This window comes from Salmo salar, chromosome ssa03, assembly GCF_905237065.1.
Source record: "Salmo salar chromosome ssa03, Ssal_v3.1, whole genome shotgun sequence".
Taxonomy (NCBI): domain Eukaryota; kingdom Metazoa; phylum Chordata; class Actinopteri; order Salmoniformes; family Salmonidae; genus Salmo; species Salmo salar.
Genome location: NC_059444.1, coordinates 100,959,405 through 100,976,904, shown reverse-complemented (window position 1 = coordinate 100,976,904; position 17,500 = coordinate 100,959,405). Strand labels below are relative to the sequence as shown.

The window sequence follows — 17,500 nt, the reverse complement described above, 5'->3', positions numbered from 1 at the left end:
TCTCTCACTCCCTCACTCACACTCTCTCACTCACACACTCACACACACATACACTCACACACTCACTCACTCACTCACTCACACACTCACACACTCACTCACTCACTCACACACACTCACACACACTCACACACTCACTCACACTCTCTCTCACTCTCTCACTCACACACTCACTCACACACACACCTACTCTCTCACGACCCTGACCCTCTCAGGCCTCGTTGACAGCTGCTGTGTGTCCCGCCCCCCCAGGATGACATCATAGATGACGTGGTCAGCTTCGTGGCGGCCGCGGAGACGTTGAAGGAGCGCGGAGCGTACAAGATATTCGTCATGGCGACGCACGGCATCCTCTCCTCCGATGCACCGAAACTCATCGAGGAATCTGCCATCGACAAGGTCTGTCTGTCTGTCTGTCTGTCTGTCTGTCTGTCTGTCTGTCTGTCTGTCTGGTCTGTCTGTCTGTCTGTCTGTCTGTCTGTCTGTCTGTCTGGTCTGTCTGTCTGTCTGTCTGTCTGTCTGTCTGTCTGTCTGTCTGTCTGTCTGTCTGGTCTGTCTGTCTGGTCTGTCTGTCTGGTCTGTCTGTCTGTCTGTCTGTCTGTCTGTCTGTCTGTCTGTCTGTCTGGTCTGTCTGTCTGTCTGTCTGTCTGTCTGTCTGTCTGTCTGTCTGGTCTGTCTGTCTGTCTGTCTGTCTGTCTGTCTGTCTGTGTGTGTGTGTGTGTGTGTGTGTTTGTTTGTTAACTCTGTGTGTGTGTGTGTGTGTGTGTGTGTGTGTGTGTGTGTGTGTGTGTGTGTGTGTGTGTGTGTGTGTGTGTGTGTGTGTGTGTGTGTGTGTGTGTGTAGGTGGTGGTAACCAACACTATTCCTCATGAGCATCAGAAGCTGCAGTGTGATAAGATCCAGACTGTGGACATCAGCATCATCCTCTCTGAAGCCATCAGACGCATCTACCAAGGAGAGAGCATGTCCTACCTGTTCAGACACATAGGGCTGGAGGACTGAACACACACACACACACACACTCTCTCTCTCTCAATAATAATGTTACAATAATAATGTAACAATAATAATGTGACAATAATAATGTAACAATAATAATGTGACAATAATAATGTAACAATAATAACATTATGTTAAAATAATAATGTGACAATAATAATGTAACAATAATAATGTTACAATAATAACAATGTTACAATAATAATGTAACAATAATAATGTAACGATAATAACATTATGTTAAAATAATAATGTAACAATAATAATGTAACAATAATAACATAATGTTACAATAATAATGTAACAATAATACTGTAACAATAATAACATTATGTTAAAATAATAATGTAACAATAATAATGTTACAATAATAATGTTACAATAATAACATAATGTTACAATAATAATGTAACGATAATAACATTATGTTACAATAATACTGTAGCAATAATAATGTAACAATAATACTGTAACAATAATAATGTAACAATAATAATGTAACAATAATAACATAATGTAACAATAATAATGTAACAATAATAACATAATGTTACAATGATAATGTAACAATAATAACATAATGTTACAATAATACTGTAACAATAATAACATTATGTTAAAATAATAATGTAACAATAATAATGTCACAATAATAATGTTACAATAATAATGTTAAAATAATAACATAATGTTACAATAATAATGTAACGATAATAACATTATGTTACAATAATACTGTAACAATAATAATGTAACAATAATACTGTAGCAATAATAATGTAACAATAATAATGTTACAATAATACTGTAACAATAATAACATAATGTTACAATAATAATGTTATAATAATACTCTAACAATAATAATGTAACAATAATAATGTAACACTAATAATGTTGCAATAATAATGTTACAATAATGATGTTACAATAATAACATAATGTTACAATAATAACATAATGTTACAATAATAATGTTGCAATAATAATGTTACAATAATTCTGTAACAATAATAATGTTTCAATAATACTGTAACAATAATAACATAATGTTACAATAATAATGTTACAATAATAATGTTACACTAATACTGTTACAATAATAATGTTACAATAATAATAATGTTACAATAATAATGTCACATTAATAATGTTACATTGATAATATACAATAATACTGTAACAATAATAACATAATGTTACAATAATAATGTAACAATAACAATGTTACAATAATAATGTTACAAGCTCTTTTATTTATTGTATTTTCTGCTCTGAATGAAAAATAAAAAGTAACAGAAATGGAAAGTAATCTTGTGTTGTTGTGATTGGAGGAGGAGGAGAGGGAGGGGGAGGAGGAAGGGAGGAGGAAGAGGAAGAGGAGGGGGAGGAGGAGAGGGAGGGGGAGGAGGAAGGGGAGGAGGAAGGGGAGGAGGAAGAGGAAGAGGAGGGGAGGAGGAAGGGGAGGGGGAAGAGGAGGGGAGGAGGAAGGGGAGGAGGAGGAGGAAGGGGAGGAGGAAGAGGAGGAGGAGGAGGAGGGGGAGGAGGAAGAGGAGGGGGAGGAGGAAGGGGAGGAGGAAGAGGAGGAGGAAGAGGAGGAGGAAGAGGAAGAGGAGGGGGAGGAGGAAGGGGAGGAGGAAGAGGAGGGGGAGGAGGAGAGGGAGGGGGAGGAGGAAGGGGAGGAGGAAGAGGAAGAGGAGGGGGAGGAGGAGAGGGAGGGGAGGAGGAAGGGGAGGAGGAAGGGGAGGAGGAAGAGGAAGAGGAGGGGGAGGAGGAAGGGGAGGGGGAAGAGGAGGGGGAGGAGGAAGGGGAGGAGGAGGAGGAAGGGGAGGAGGAAGAGGAGGAGGAGGGGAGGAGGAAGAGGAGGGGGAGGAGGAAGGGGAGGAGGAAGAGGAAGAGGAGGAGGAAGAGGAAGAGGAGGAGGAAGAGGAAGAGGAGGGGGAGGAGGAAGGGGAGGAGGAAGAGGAAGAGGAGGGGGAGGAGGAGAGGGAGGGGGAGGAGGAAGGGGAGGAGGAAGAGGAAGAGGAGGGGGAGGAGGAGAGGGAGGGGAGGAGGAAGGGGAGGAGGAAGGGGAGGAAGAGGAAGAGGAGGGGGAGGAGGAAGGGGAGGGGGAAGAGGAGGGGAGGAGGAAGGGGAGGAGGAGGAGGAAGGGGAGGAGGAGGAGGAGGAGGAGGGGAGGAGGAAGAGGAGGGGGAGGAGGAAGGGGAGGAGGAAGAGGAGGAGGAAGAGGAGGGGGAGGAGGAAGGGGAGGGGGAGGAGGAAGGGGAGGAGGAAGAGGAGGAGGAAGAGGAGGGGGAGGAGGAGGAGAGGGAGGGGGAGGAGGAAGAGGAGGGGGAGGAGGAGGGTCGTATCAATATGAGAACCTACAGCAACATCCTTATCTGTCTGCTACTCTGACATTGTTTTTTCCAAAATGTTCACATTGATGCACAACTTTTAGATGACTGTTCTTAAATGTATCAGTAGCTGCATTGCTGTATAGAAGGTCTATGTAGTGATGAAGGTTTTATTATTTAACCTTTATTTAACTAGGCAAGTCAGTTAAGAACAAATTCTTATTTTCAATGATGGCCTACCGGGGAACAGTGGGTTAACTGCCTCGTTCAGGGGGCAGAACGACAGATTTGTACCTTGTCAGCTCGGGGATTTGATCTTGCAACCTTTATGCTTACAAGTCCAACACTCTAACCACTAGGCTACCTGCCGCCCCTCCACTCTAACCACTAGGCTACCTGCCGCCCCTCCCCTCTAACCACTAGGCTACCTGCCGTCCCTCCACTCTACCCACTAGGCTACCTGCCGCCCCTCCACTCTAACCACAAGACTACCTGCCGCCCCTCCACTCTAACCACTAGGCTACCTGCCGCCCCTCCACTCTAACCACTAGGCTACCTGCCGTCCCTCCACTCTAACCACTAGGCTACCTGCCGCCCCTCCACTCTAACCACTAGGCTACCTGCCGTCCCTCCACTCTAACCACTAGGCTACCTGCCGCCCCTCCACTCTAACCACTAGGCTACCTGCCGTCCCTCCACTCTAACCACTAGGCTACCTGCCGTCCCTCCACTCTAACCACTAGGCTACCTGCCGTCCCTCCACTCTAACCACTAGGCTACCTGCCGTCCCTCCACTCTAACCACTAGGCTACCTGCCGTCCCTCCACTCTAACCACTAGGCTACCTGCCCCCCCTCCACTCTAACCACTAGGCTACCTGCCGCCCCTCCACTCTAACCACTAGCCTACCTGCCGTCCCTCCACTCTAACCACTAGGCTACCTGCCGCCCCTCCACTCTAACCACTAGGCTACCTGCCGTCCCTCCACTCTAACCACTAGGCTACCTGCCGCCCCTCCACTCTAACCACTAGGCTACCTGCCGTCCCTCCACTCTAACCACTAGGCTACCTGCCTCCCCTCCACTCTAACCACTAGGCTACCTGCCTCCCCTCCACTCTAACCACTAGGCTACCTGCCGTCCCTCCACTCTAACCACTAGGCTACCTGCCGCCCCTCCACTCTAACCACTAGGCTACCTGCCGCCCTCCACTCTAACCACTAGGCTACCTGCCGCCCCTCCACTCTAACCACTAGGCTACCTGCCGTCCCTCCACTCTAACCACTAGGCTACCTGCCGTCCCTCCACTCTAACCACTAGGCTACCTGCCGTCCCTCCACTCTAACCACTAGGCTACCTGCCGCCCCTCCACTCTAACCACTAGGCTACCTGCCGCCCCAATGTTTAGTCTTACATGATTAGTGCTTAGTGAATATGCATAATAATTCATTCATTACCAAGTGCATCAAAATAACAACATTGTTCCTCTGTTATTCTACATTATTCATATAGGTTGTAATAACATACTTACTGGTCTATGAAGTTGTGTTAGTGTAACAATTTGTCTCAGAACCAGGCTTCTGTTTCCCACAGAGACAGACCTCATCTCCAGCCTTAGTGTACCTGGCCTGGACAGACCTCATCTCCAGCCTTAGTGTACCTGGCCTGGACAGACCTCATCTCCAGCCTTAGTGTACCTGGTCTGGACAGACCTCATCTCCAGCCTTAGTGTACCTGGCCTGGACAGACCTCATCTCCAGCCTTAGTGTACCTGGCCTGGACAGACCTCATCTCCAGCCTTAGTGTACCTGGTCTGGACAGACCTCATCTCCAGCCTTAGTGTACCTGGTCTGGACAGACCTCATCTCCAGCCTTAGTGTACCTGGCCTGGACAGACCTCATCTCCAGCCTTAGTGTACCTGGCCTGGACAGACCTCATCTCCAGCCTTAGTGTACCTGGCCTGGCCTGGACCTCATCTCCAGCCTTAGTGTGCCTGGCCTGGACAGACCTCATCTCCAGCCTTAGTGTACCTGGCCTGGACAGACCTCATCTCCAGCCTTAGTGTACCTGGCCTGGACAGACCTCATCTCCAGCCTTAGTGTACCTGGTCTGGACAGACCTCATCTCCAGCCTTAGTGTACCTGGCCTGGACAGAGACAGACCTCATCTCCAGCCTTAGTGTACCTGGCCTGGACAGACCTCATCTCCAGCCTTAGTGTACCTGGCCTGGACAGACCTCATCTCCAGCCTTAGTGTACCTGGCCTGGCCTGGACAGACCTCATCTCCAGCCTTAGTGTACCTGGCCTGGACAGACCTCATCTCCAGCCTTAGTGTACCTGGCCTGGACAGAGACAGACCTCATCTCCAGCCTTAGTGTACCTGGCCTGGACAGACCTCATCTCCAGCCTTAGTGTACCTGGCCTGGACAGACCTCATCTCCAGCCTTAGTGTACCTGGTCTGGACAGACCTCATCTCCAGCCTTAGTGTACCTGGCCTGGACAGAGACAGACCTCATCTCCAGCCTTAGTGTACCTGGCCTGGACAGACCTCATCTCCAGCCTTAGTGTACCTGGTCTGGACAGACCTCATCTCCAGCCTTAGTGTACCTGGCCTGGACAGACCTCATCTCCAGCCTTAGTGTACCTGGCCTGGACAGAGACAGACCTCATCTCCAGCCTTAGTGTACCTGGCCTGGCCTGGACAGACCTCATCTCCAGCCTTAGTGTACCTGGCCTGGCCTGGACAGACCTCATCTCCAGCCTTAGTGTACCTGGCCTGGACAGACCTCATCTCCAGCCTTAGTGTACCTGGCCTGGACAGAGACAGACCTCATCTCCAGCCTTAGTGTACCTGGCCTGGACAGACCTCATCTCCAGCCTTAGTGTACCTGGCCTGGACAGACCTCATCTCCAGCCTTAGTGTACCTGGCCTGGACAGACCTCATCTCCAGCCTTAGTGTACCTGGTCTGGACAGACCTCATCTCCAGCCTTAGTGTACCTGGCCTGGACAGACCTCATCTCCAGCCTTAGTGTACCTGGCCTGGACAGACCTCATCTCCAGCCTTAGTGTACCTGGTCTGGACAGACCTCATCTCCAGCCTTAGTGTACCTGGTCTGGACAGACCTCATCTCCAGCCTTAGTGTACCTGGCCTGGACAGACCTCATCTCCAGCCTTAGTGTACCTGGCCTGGACAGACCTCATCTCCAGCCTTAGTGTACCTGGCCTGGCCTGGACCTCATCTCCAGCCTTAGTGTGCCTGGCCTGGACAGACCTCATCTCCAGCCTTAGTGTACCTGGCCTGGACAGACCTCATCTCCAGCCTTAGTGTACCTGGCCTGGACAGACCTCATCTCCAGCCTTAGTGTACCTGGTCTGGACAGACCTCATCTCCAGCCTTAGTGTACCTGGCCTGGACAGAGACAGACCTCATCTCCAGCCTTAGTGTACCTGGCCTGGACAGACCTCATCTCCAGCCTTAGTGTACCTGGCCTGGACAGACCTCATCTCCAGCCTTAGTGTACCTGGCCTGGCCTGGACAGACCTCATCTCCAGCCTTAGTGTACCTGGCCTGGACAGACCTCATCTCCAGCCTTAGTGTACCTGGCCTGGACAGAGACAGACCTCATCTCCAGCCTTAGTGTACCTGGCCTGGACAGACCTCATCTCCAGCCTTAGTGTACCTGGCCTGGACAGACCTCATCTCCAGCCTTAGTGTACCTGGTCTGGACAGACCTCATCTCCAGCCTTAGTGTACCTGGCCTGGACAGAGACAGACCTCATCTCCAGCCTTAGTGTACCTGGCCTGGACAGACCTCATCTCCAGCCTTAGTGTACCTGGTCTGGACAGACCTCATCTCCAGCCTTAGTGTACCTGGTCTGGACAGACCTCATCTCCAGCCTTAGTGTACCTGGCCTGGACAGAGACAGACCTCATCTCCAGCCTTAGTGTACCTGGCCTGGCCTGGACAGACCTCATCTCCAGCCTTAGTGTACCTGGCCTGGCCTGGACAGACCTCATCTCCAGCCTTAGTGTACCTGGCCTGGACAGACCTCATCTCCAGCCTTAGTGTACCTGGCCTGGACAGAGACAGACCTCATCTCCAGCCTTAGTGTACCTGGCCTGGACAGACCTCATCTCCAGCCTTAGTGTACCTGGCCTGGCCAGACCTCATCTCCAGCCTTAGTGTACCTGGCCTGGACAGACCTCATCTCCAGCCTTAGTGTACCTGGCCTAAACAGAGTCACAGTACCACTGATATCCAGCAGGTGGCAGCAGATCTCCGGTCAACATCATTCCTGACATGGTAACACAAGTCACATTGTCGGCCCAAGTGGTTTGTCAATATCGGTGTGGAGCAACTTGACTGGCCTGTACACCTTTTGGGATGAATTGGAACGCCGACTGCGAGCCAGGGCCTACCGTCCAACATCAGTGCCCCGACCTCACTAATGCTCTTGTGGCTGAATGGAAGCAAGTCTCCGCAGTAATGTTCCAACATCTAGAGGAAAGCCTTCCCTGAAGAGTGGAGGCTGTTATAGCAGCAAAGGGGGGACCAACTCCATATTAATGACTTCCCAGAAGAGTGGAGGCTGTTATAGCAGCAAAGGGGGGACCAACTCCATATTAATGACTTCCCTGAAGAGAGGAGGCTGTTATAGCAGCAAAGGGGGGAACCAACTCCATATTAATGACCATGATGTTGGAATGAGATGTTGGACGAGCAGGTGTCCACATCCTGTTGGTCATGTAGTGTATACAGGTTATGTAGTGTATACAGGTTATGTAGTGTAAATAGGTTATGTAGTGTATATAGGTTATGTAGTGTAAATAAGTTATGTAGTGTATACAGGTTATGTAGTGTATACAGGTTATGTAGTGTAAATAGGTTATGTAGTGCATATAGGTTATGTAGTGTATACAGGTTATGTAGTGTATATAGGTTATGTAGTGTATATAGGTTATGTAGTGTAAATAGGTTATATGTAGTGTATACAGGTTATGTACTGTATATAGGTTATGTAGTGTATACAGGTTATGTACTGTATATAGGTTATGTAGTGTATACAGGTTATGTACTGTATATAGGTGATGTAGTGGATACAGGCCATGTAGTGTATATAGGTTATGTAGTGTATATAGGTTATGTAGTGTATATAGGTTATGTAGTGGATACAGGTTATGTAGTGGATACAGGTTATGTAGTGTATATAGGTTATGTAGTGGATACAGGTTATGTAGTGGATACAGGTTATGTACTGTATGTAGTTTATGTAGTGGATACAGGTCATGTAGTGTATATAGGTTATGTAGTGTATATAGGTTATGTAGTGGATACAGGTTATGTAGTGGATACAGGTTATGTAGTGTATGTAGGTTATGTAGTGGATACAGGTTATGTAGTGGATACAGGTTATGTAGTGGATACAGGTTATGGAGTGTATATAGGTTAAGGTTATGTAGTGTATATAGGTTAAGGTTATGTAGTGTATATAGGTTATGTAGTGTATATAGGTTATGTAGTGTATATAGGTTATGTAGTGTATACAGGTCATGTAGTGTATATAGGTTATGTAGTGTATATAGGTTATGTAGTGTATATAGGTTATGTAGTGTATACAGGTCATGTAGTGTATATAGGTTATGTAGTGTATATAGGTCATGTAGTGTATATAGGTTATGTAGTGTATACAGGTCATGTAGTGTATATAGGTTATGTAGTGTATATAGGTTATGTAGTGTATACAGGTCATGTAGTGTATATAGGTTATGTAGTGTATATAGGTCATGTAGTGTATATAGGTTATGTAGTGTATATAGGTTATGTAGTGTATACAGGTCATGTAGTGTATATAGGTTATGTAGTGTATATAGGTTATGTAGTGTATATAGGTTATGTAGTGTATACAGGTCATGTAGTGTATATAGGTTATGTAGTCTATATAGGTCATGTAGTGTATATAGGTTATGTAGTGTATACAGGTCATGTAGTGTATATAGGTTATGTAGTGTATATAGGTTATGTAGTGTATACAGGTCATGTAGTGTATATAGGTTATGTACTGTATATAGGTTATGTAGTGTATATAGGTTATGTAGTGTATATAGGTTATGTAGTGTATATAGGTCATGTAGTGTATATAGGTCATGTAGTGTATATAGGTTATGTAGTGTATATAGGTTATGTAGTGTATATAGGTTATGTAGTGGATACAGGTTATGTAGTGGATACAGGTTATGTAGTGTATATAGGTTATGTAGTGGATACAGGTTATGTAGTGGATACAGGTTATGTAGTGTATGTAGTTTATGTAGTGGATACAGGTCATGTAGTGTATATAGGTTATGTAGTGTATATAGGTTATGTAGTGGATACAGGTTATGTAGTGGATACAGGTTATGTAGTGTATGTAGGTTATGTAGTGGATACAGGTTATGTAGTGGATACAGGTTATGTAGTGGATACAGGTTATGGAGTGTATATAGGTTAAGGTTATGTAGTGTATATAGGTTAAGGTTATGTAGTGTATATAGGTTATGTAGTGTATATAGGTTATGTAGTGTATATAGGTTATGTAGTGTATACAGGTCATGTAGTGTATATAGGTTATGTAGTGTATATAGGTTATGTAGTGTATATAGGTTATGTAGTGTATACAGGTCATGTAGTGTATATAGGTTATGTAGTGTATATAGGTCATGTAGTGTATATAGGTTATGTAGTGTATACAGGTCATGTAGTGTATATAGGTTATGTAGTGTATATAGGTTATGTAGTGTATATAGGTTATGTAGTGTATACAGGTCATGTAGTGTATATAGGTTATGTAGTGTATATAGGTCATGTAGTGTATATAGGTTATGTAGTGTATATAGGTTATGTAGTGTATACAGGTCATGTAGTGTATATAGGTTATGTAGTGTATATAGGTTATGTAGTGTATATAGGTTATGTAGTGTATACAGGTCATGTAGTGTATATAGGTTATGTAGTCTATATAGGTCATGTAGTGTATATAGGTTATGTAGTGTATACAGGTCATGTAGTGTATATAGGTTATGTAGTATATATATAGGTTATGTAGTGTATACAGGTCATGTAGTGTATATAGGTTATGTAGTGTATATAGGTTATGTAGTGTATATAGGTTATGTAGTGTATATAGGTCATGTAGTGTATATAGGTCATGTAGTGTATATAGGTTATGTAGTGTATATAGGTTATGTAGTGTATATAGGTTATGTAGTGTATATAGGTTATGTAGTGTATATAGGTCATGTAGTGTATATAGGTTATGTAGTGTATATAGGTTATGTAGTGTATACAGGTCATGTAGTGTATATAGGTTATGTAGTGTATATCTCTCTCTCTCTCTCAGGAAAGGGTTTGTGGGTACTCTCTGGCTCTCGTTTCCTGTGAGTTCTAAATGCAGGTGGCTGTACAGCAGAGGAAATACCACTGTGTGTGTGGGTCATTGTTAAGCGTCCTGTCTTTGTCCAAACATTTCTCTCATTAACATTACGACCAGAACTACATTATACAGAAGGTTTTTCCTTTATTTATTTACTATTTTCTACATTGTAGAATAATAGTGAAGACATCAAAACTATGAAATAAAACAATATGGAATCATTTAGTAAACCAAAAAAAAAAGTGTTAAACAAATTAAAATATATTTAATAATTGAGATTCTTCAAAGTAGCCACCCTTTGCCATGATGATGACGGCTTTTGCACACTCTTGGCATTCTCTCAACCAGCTTCATGAGGTAGTCACCTGGAATGCATTTAATTCAACTGAGTGTGCAACTCAGGGGTCTTTCTGTCTGTATGTAGGTTAGCAGTGTGTGTGTGTGTGTGTGTGTGTGTGTGTGTGTGTGTGTGTGTGTGTGTGTGTGTTTTGAACAGCCACAGGAGAGGACAGTACCTATAGCTCCTTCCTATTTAAATTAAACACACAGGCTTTTGTTTTAAAATCCCGTCAGATAACCAGAGACAAAACAAGAGAAACTGTACAAAAAGCTCTAATCTCTCCACAGTTTGTACATTTCAACATCACTACATTCATAACCCTTGTAGAAAAACACACCATTCTCCTGGCAAAGCCTCATTTACACCTTTTTTCCCCCCGCTTCAATCCAACGGTCCCGCACAAGAGTTCTGCATAACCGTCCTTCCAAACTCCCTTTCAAAGGTGTCCGTGAGGACGGGGAACGGACCGGGGAACGGACCGGGAACGGACCGGGAACGGACCGGGGAACGGACCGGGGAAACGGACCGGGAACGGACCGGGAACGGGCGGGGAACGGACCGGGGAAAGGACCGGGAACGGGCGGGGAACGGACCGGGGAACGGACCGGGGCATGGACAATTAGTCTTAATGCTGTCTGTATTTTCACCACAGGAAACACAACAGTCTCTCTCCTCTCTGCCAGGTCCGATACCAAACAAACTTTACGTGTGTGTGTGTGTGTGTGTGTGTGTGTGTGTGTGTGTGTGTGTGTGTGTGTGTGTGTGTGTGTGTGTGTGTGTGTGTGTGTGTGTGTGTGTGTGTGTGTGTGTGTGTGTGACACTGAGTGGCGTGTGTGTGTGAGAAGCAGCTGTTTTTCCCAGAGTTCTGTGTGCTAAATCCAGATGGTCAGGCATTTGATGACCTCACAGGTCACAAAAAAAATGTTCCCGGTCAGAGTTCAGAGGTTAGAGGTTAGAGGTTAGAGATTTGTGGTCCGAGCCTGGCGCCCTTGTTGTCTCCCTGTGTCCTGTCTGTTGGTCTATCCTCTGTCCTATCTGTTTGTCTGTTGGTCTGTCCTGTCTGTTGGTCTGTCCTGTCTGTTGGTCTGTCCTGTCTGTTGGTCTGTCCTGTCTGTTGGTCTGTCCTGTCTGTTTGTCTGTTGGTCTGTCCTGTCTGTTGGTCTGTCCTGTCTGTTGGTCTGTCCTGTCTGTTGGTCTGTCCTGTCTGTTTGTCTGTTGGTCTGTCCTGTCTGTTTGTCTGTTGGTCTGTCCTGTCTGTTGGTCTGTCTGTTGGTCTGTCCTGTCTGTTTGTCTGTTGGTCTGTCTGTTGGTCTGTCCTGTCTGTTTGTCTGTTGGTCTGTCTGTTGGTCTGTCCTGTCTGTTTGTCTGTTGGTCTGTCCTGTCTGTTTGTCTGTTGGTCTGTCCTGTCTGTTGGTCTGCCCTGTCTGTTGGTCTGTTGGTCTGTCCTGTCTGTTGGTCTGTCCTGTCTGTTGGTCTGTCCGGTGTCCTGTCTACTGGTCTGTCCTGTCTGTTGGTCTGTCCTGTCTGTTGGTCTGTCCTGTCTGTTGGTCTGTCCTGTGTCCTGTCTACTGGTCTGTCCTGTCTGTTGGTCTGTCCGGTGTCCTGTCTGTTGGTCTGTCCTGTGTCCTGTCTGTTGGTCTGTCCTGTGTTCTGTCTGTTGGTCTGTCTGTTGGTCTGTCCTGTCTGTTGGTCTGTCCTGTCTGTTGGTCTGTCCTGTGTCCTGTCTGTTGGTCTGTCCTGTCTGTTGGTCTGTCCTGTCTGTTGGTCTGTCCTGTCTGTTTGTCTGTTGGTCTGTCCTGTCTGTTGGTCTGTCCTGTGTCCTGTCTGTTGGTCTGTCCTGTGTCCTGTCTGTTGGTCTGTCCTGTCTGTTGGTCTGTCCTGTCTGTTGGTCTGTCCTGTCTGTTGGTCTGTCCTGTGTCCTGTCTGTTGGTCTGTCCTGTCTGTTGGTCTGTCCTGTCTGTTGGTCTGTCCTGTCTGTTGGTCTGTCCTGTCTGTTGGTCTGTCCTGTCTGTTTGTCTGTTGGTCTGTCCTGTCTGTTGGTCTGTCCGGTGTCCTGTCTGTTGGTCTGTCCTGTGTCCTGTCTGTTGGTCTGTCCTGTCTGTTGGTCTGTCCTGTGTCCTGTCTGTTTGTCTGTCCTGTATGTTCCTCTGGTCTGTCTCTTTCAGTGTGTAGGACTGTAACTCTGTCTCTCTGGGTGTGGACCTGGGGGACGGCGAGGCGTGTGGTGGGGTTGGGATTGTGGGTGAGGTATCTCATGTCTCCAGAAGTCTTTCCAGCTGTGTGTCCACTTTAGAGTCATCACTAGCTAGTATAGAGTCATCGCTAGCCTGTACCAGTGTACGGTCAGTGTTAGTGAGTATAGGCTCATCGCTAGCCTGTGTAAGTGTAACCGATGTGAAATGGCTAGCTAGTTAGCGGTGGTGCGCGCTAGTATCGTTTCAATTGGTGACGTCACTCGCTCTGCGACCTTAAGTAGTCGTTCCCCCTTTGCTCTGCAAGGGCCGCGGCTTTTGTGGCACGATGGGTAACGATGCTTCGAGGGGTGTCAGTTCTTGATGTGCGCAGAGGGTCCCTGGTTCAAGCCCAGGTTGGGGGCGAGAAGAGGGACGGAAGCTATACTATTGCATAAGGTCAATGCTGGCCTCCTCTCTCCGTAGTGTCACTATGGTGGTTCGTCTCAGAGGTCAGAGGTTATCAGTGAGATGACTGAATCGCCGGTCCCTCCCCTTGTGCCCTCAACTGTTTACTGGCTGTCACATTGTTGTAGTTCCTGTGTTAGCAAATCGTTAGCATACTACTGTTTCTCTTGTGCTAGTTGAGTGTTAGCCTGTTGTGCTAGTTGAGTGTTAGCCCGTTGTGCTAGTTGAGTGTTAGCCTGTTGTGCTAGCTGAGTGTTAGCCTGTTGTGCTAGTTGAGTGTTAGCCTGTTGTGCTAGTTGAGTGTTAGCCTGTTGTGCTAGCTGACTGTTAGCCTGTTGTGCTAGCTGACTGTTAGCCTGCTGTGCTAGCTGACTGTTAGCCTGTTGTGCTAGCTGCGTGTTAGCCTGTTGTGCTAGCTGACTGATAGCCTGCTGTGCTAGCTGATTATTAGCCTCTTCTTTCTCCATGCTAACTGCAGTATGTTTAGTATCTATACTATGTGTAGTATCTACAGTAGGGTGTGTATTCTGTGTAGGGCGTGGGGTCTCTTCCCCCTCAGGTCTCCAGTGTAGCTCGTTGGCCAGTAGATCACAGACAGACTCAGAGTCACACTCATAATATTCCTCCGATGCCGTCGACATGTTAGATTCACAGGACGGGGACGACACGCCGGGAGCGTGTGTGAGCAGGTCGTGTCTGTGTGTACGGAGGTCAGGCGTGCGTGTGTGCTGACACAGTCCTTTTGCGGTCTCACAGTCCCTCTGGGGTTGCACTGCGGTCTCGCAGTCACTCTGGGGTTGCACTGCAGTCTCGCAGTCACTCTGGGGTTGCACTGCGGTTTCGCAGTCACTCTGGGGTACTACTGCGGCCTCGCAGTCACTCTGGGGTACTACTGCGGTCTCGCAGTCACTCTGGGGTACTACTGCGGTCTCGCAGTCACTCTGGGGTACTACTGCGGTCTCACAGTCACTCTGTGTTCGCAGTGCGGTCTCACAGTCACTCTGTGTTCGCAGTGCGGTCTCACAGTCACTCTGTGTTCGCAGTGCGGTCTCACAGTCACTCTGTGTTCGCAGTGCGGTCTCACAGTCACTCTGGGGTCGCAGTGCGGTCTCACAGTCACTCTGTGTTCGCAGTGCGGTCTCGCAGTCACTCTGGGGTTGCACTGCGGTTTCGCAGTCACTCTGGGGTACTACTGCGGCCTCGCAGTCACTCTGGGGTACTACTGCGGCCTCGCAGTCACTCTGGGGTACTACTGCGGTCTCGCAGTCACTCTGGGGTACTACTGCGGTCTCGCAGTCACTCTGGGGTACTACTGCGGTCTCACAGTCACTCTGTGTTCGCAGTGCGGTCTCACAGTCACTCTGTGTTCGCAGTGCGGTCTCGCAGTCACTCTGTGTTCGCAGTGCGGTCTCACAGTCACTCTGAGTTCGCAGTGCGGTCTCGCAGTCACTCTGGGGTACTACTGCGGTCTCACAGTCACTCTGTGTTCGCAGTGCGGTCTCGCAGTCACTCTGTGTTCGCAGTGCGGTCTCACAGTCACTCTGTGTTCGCAGTGCGGTCTCACAGTCACTCTGTGTTCGCAGTGCGGTCTCACAGTCACTCTGAGTTCGCAGTGCGGTCTCGCAGTCACTCTGTGTTCGCAGTGCGGTCTCACAGTCACTCTGAGTTCGCAGTGCGGTCTCACAGTCACTCTGAGTTCGCAGTGCGGTCTCGCAGTCACTCTGAGTTCGCAGTGCGGTCTCGCAGTCTAGCCACAGTCCAGTTCCATTCAGACAGTCTGTTTTTGGTCCAGTTAGCTCCAGACTGTCTGTCTTCTTGACCACTCTGACTCCACATAGGTCCTGACCACTCCCGCTCCTCATGACCAACTGCACCGTCCGGGGTTTAGGGACTGGGGTGAAGGTAAGGGAGGGGCATACGGGACTGGGGAGAGTGGGGGAGGTGGGGTAGGGAATGGAGTTAGGGGTACAGTTAGGGGTAGATTTAGGGGTAGATTTAGGGGTAGGGGTAGACTTAAGGGTAGGGGTAGAGTTAAGGGTAGGGGTAGACTTAAGGGTAGGGGTAGAGTTAAGGGTAGGGGTAGAGCTAAGAGTAGGGGTAGGGGTAGAGTTAGGGGTAGGGGTAGAGTTAGGGGTAGGGATAGAGTTAGGGGTAGGGGTAGAGTTAAGGGTAGGGGTAGAGCTAAGGGTAGGGGTAGGGGTAGAGTTAGGGGTAGGGATAGAGTTAGGGATAGGGGTAGATTTAGGGGTAGGTGTAGAGTTAAGGGTAGGGGTAGATTTAGGGGTAGGGGTAGAGTTAAGGGTAGAGTTAGGGGTAGGGGTAGAGTTAAGGGTAGAGTTAGGGATAGGGGTAGAGTTAAGGGTAGAGTTAGGATTAGGGGTAGAGTTAAGGGTAGGGGTAGGTCTAGGCACAGCCCTGTCAGGAAGTGGCTCCTCATTGGGCAGGGCAAAGGGACTGCTGAAGCGTATCGCCTGGCTCGTCTCGAACCTCTCGGAGCGTTGCAGGTGCACCTGGGTCGGCCGCGACGCGTCCCGCACGTTAATGAACCCGATGACGTCTCTGGGGGGGTCGGGTTCGGGCCAGGTGGGCAGGTACGGAATCAGGTACGCTTTCTCCAGACAGGCTAATCCCGGGTGGAGGGGCGCGGCTTCCACTGGCTCCGGGACACGCCCCTAGATTGATTGAAATGAATGATTATAATATTGAGGAAACTTTTTAAAAGAATATAGATAAACAAATCTACAGGTGTTTTATTAACGAGCACGGTACATTATGGTAAAGTAGGGGGGAGCAATGCATTCTGGTACCTTTGTTTTCAAGGGGTTCTGGGAGTTGGAGTTCTTTCCGGAGGAGACGGGGCTGGCGCCGCTAGCGTTAGCGTTAGCGTCGCCGATCACCAGGGCGTATTTAGGGCTGAACAGCTTCCTGGCGTTAGCTGCGGAGAGAGAAGCGACAGGGCTGGCCTTGGGGAGGGGCTCCGGCTCCGGCTCCGTCTCCATGGTGACCCCGGCGGAGGTCGACCCCGCTGGAGGTCAGGTAGAGGTCACGGAACAGCTGGTCAAAGGAGTCAACCGCCTGGCCCGTTACCAAGGTGACCAGGTGTCTGTCCAAACGAGACGCCGTCCAGGTGAAACTGGAAGGGAAGGAGCACACGATACAGACAGGGGTCAGAGGTTAGGGGTCGTCACTACAAAGAGCCTTCCTCGGCGATCACAACAAAAAAAATGAAATGGCACTGAACTAGTGATGCTCAGACCGATGCCTGTATTAATCCTGTAACCACGCGGAATTAACCCTCCGTAAACACAGAGAATTAACCCTGTAACCACACAGAATTAACCCTGTAACCATGCGGAATTAACCCTGTAACCACGCCGGAATTAACCCTGTAACCATGAGGAATTAACCCTGTAACCAGAGGGAATTAACCCTGTAACCATGTGGAATTAACCCTGTAACCATGCAGAATTAACCCTGTAACCATGTGGAATTAACCCTGTAACCACGCCGGAATTAACCCTGTAACCACGCCGAATTAACCCTGTAACCACAGGGAATTAACCCTGTAACCACGTGGAATTAACCCTGTAACCACGCCGGAATTAACCCTGTAACCACGCGGAATTAACCCCTGTAACCATGCGGAATTAACCCTGTAACCACGCGGAATTAACCCTGTAACCACGTGGAATTAACCCTGTAACCACGCCGAATTAACCCCGTAACCACGCTGGAATTAACCCTGTAACCATGTGGAATTAACCCTGTAACCA

At 47.8% G+C, this 17,500-nt stretch overlaps 1 protein-coding gene and 1 pseudogene across 3 annotated transcripts in view; one reads left to right on the top strand and one right to left on the bottom strand.

Annotated features, from left to right (window-relative positions):
* Positions 1-1,184, top strand: part of LOC106593728 (phosphoribosyl pyrophosphate synthase-associated protein 2) — a 21,909-nt gene extending 20,725 nt beyond the window's left edge. For 2 of the 3 annotated variants that reach the window (XM_045715967.1, XM_045715968.1), the window contains exons 10-11: positions 229-399; positions 844-1,184. In XM_045715967.1, coding sequence (XP_045571923.1) covers positions 229-399; positions 844-1,002 — 330 coding nt within the window. In that variant the 3' untranslated portion in view covers positions 1,003-1,184. The remainder of the gene's footprint in view (positions 1-228; positions 400-843) is intronic. The other variant, XM_045715969.1, reaches the window with a different exon arrangement.
* A 12,449-nt stretch (positions 1,185-13,633) lies between these two features.
* Positions 13,634-17,500, bottom strand: part of LOC106602036 (protein FAM83G-like) — an 11,568-nt pseudogene continuing 7,701 nt past the window's right edge.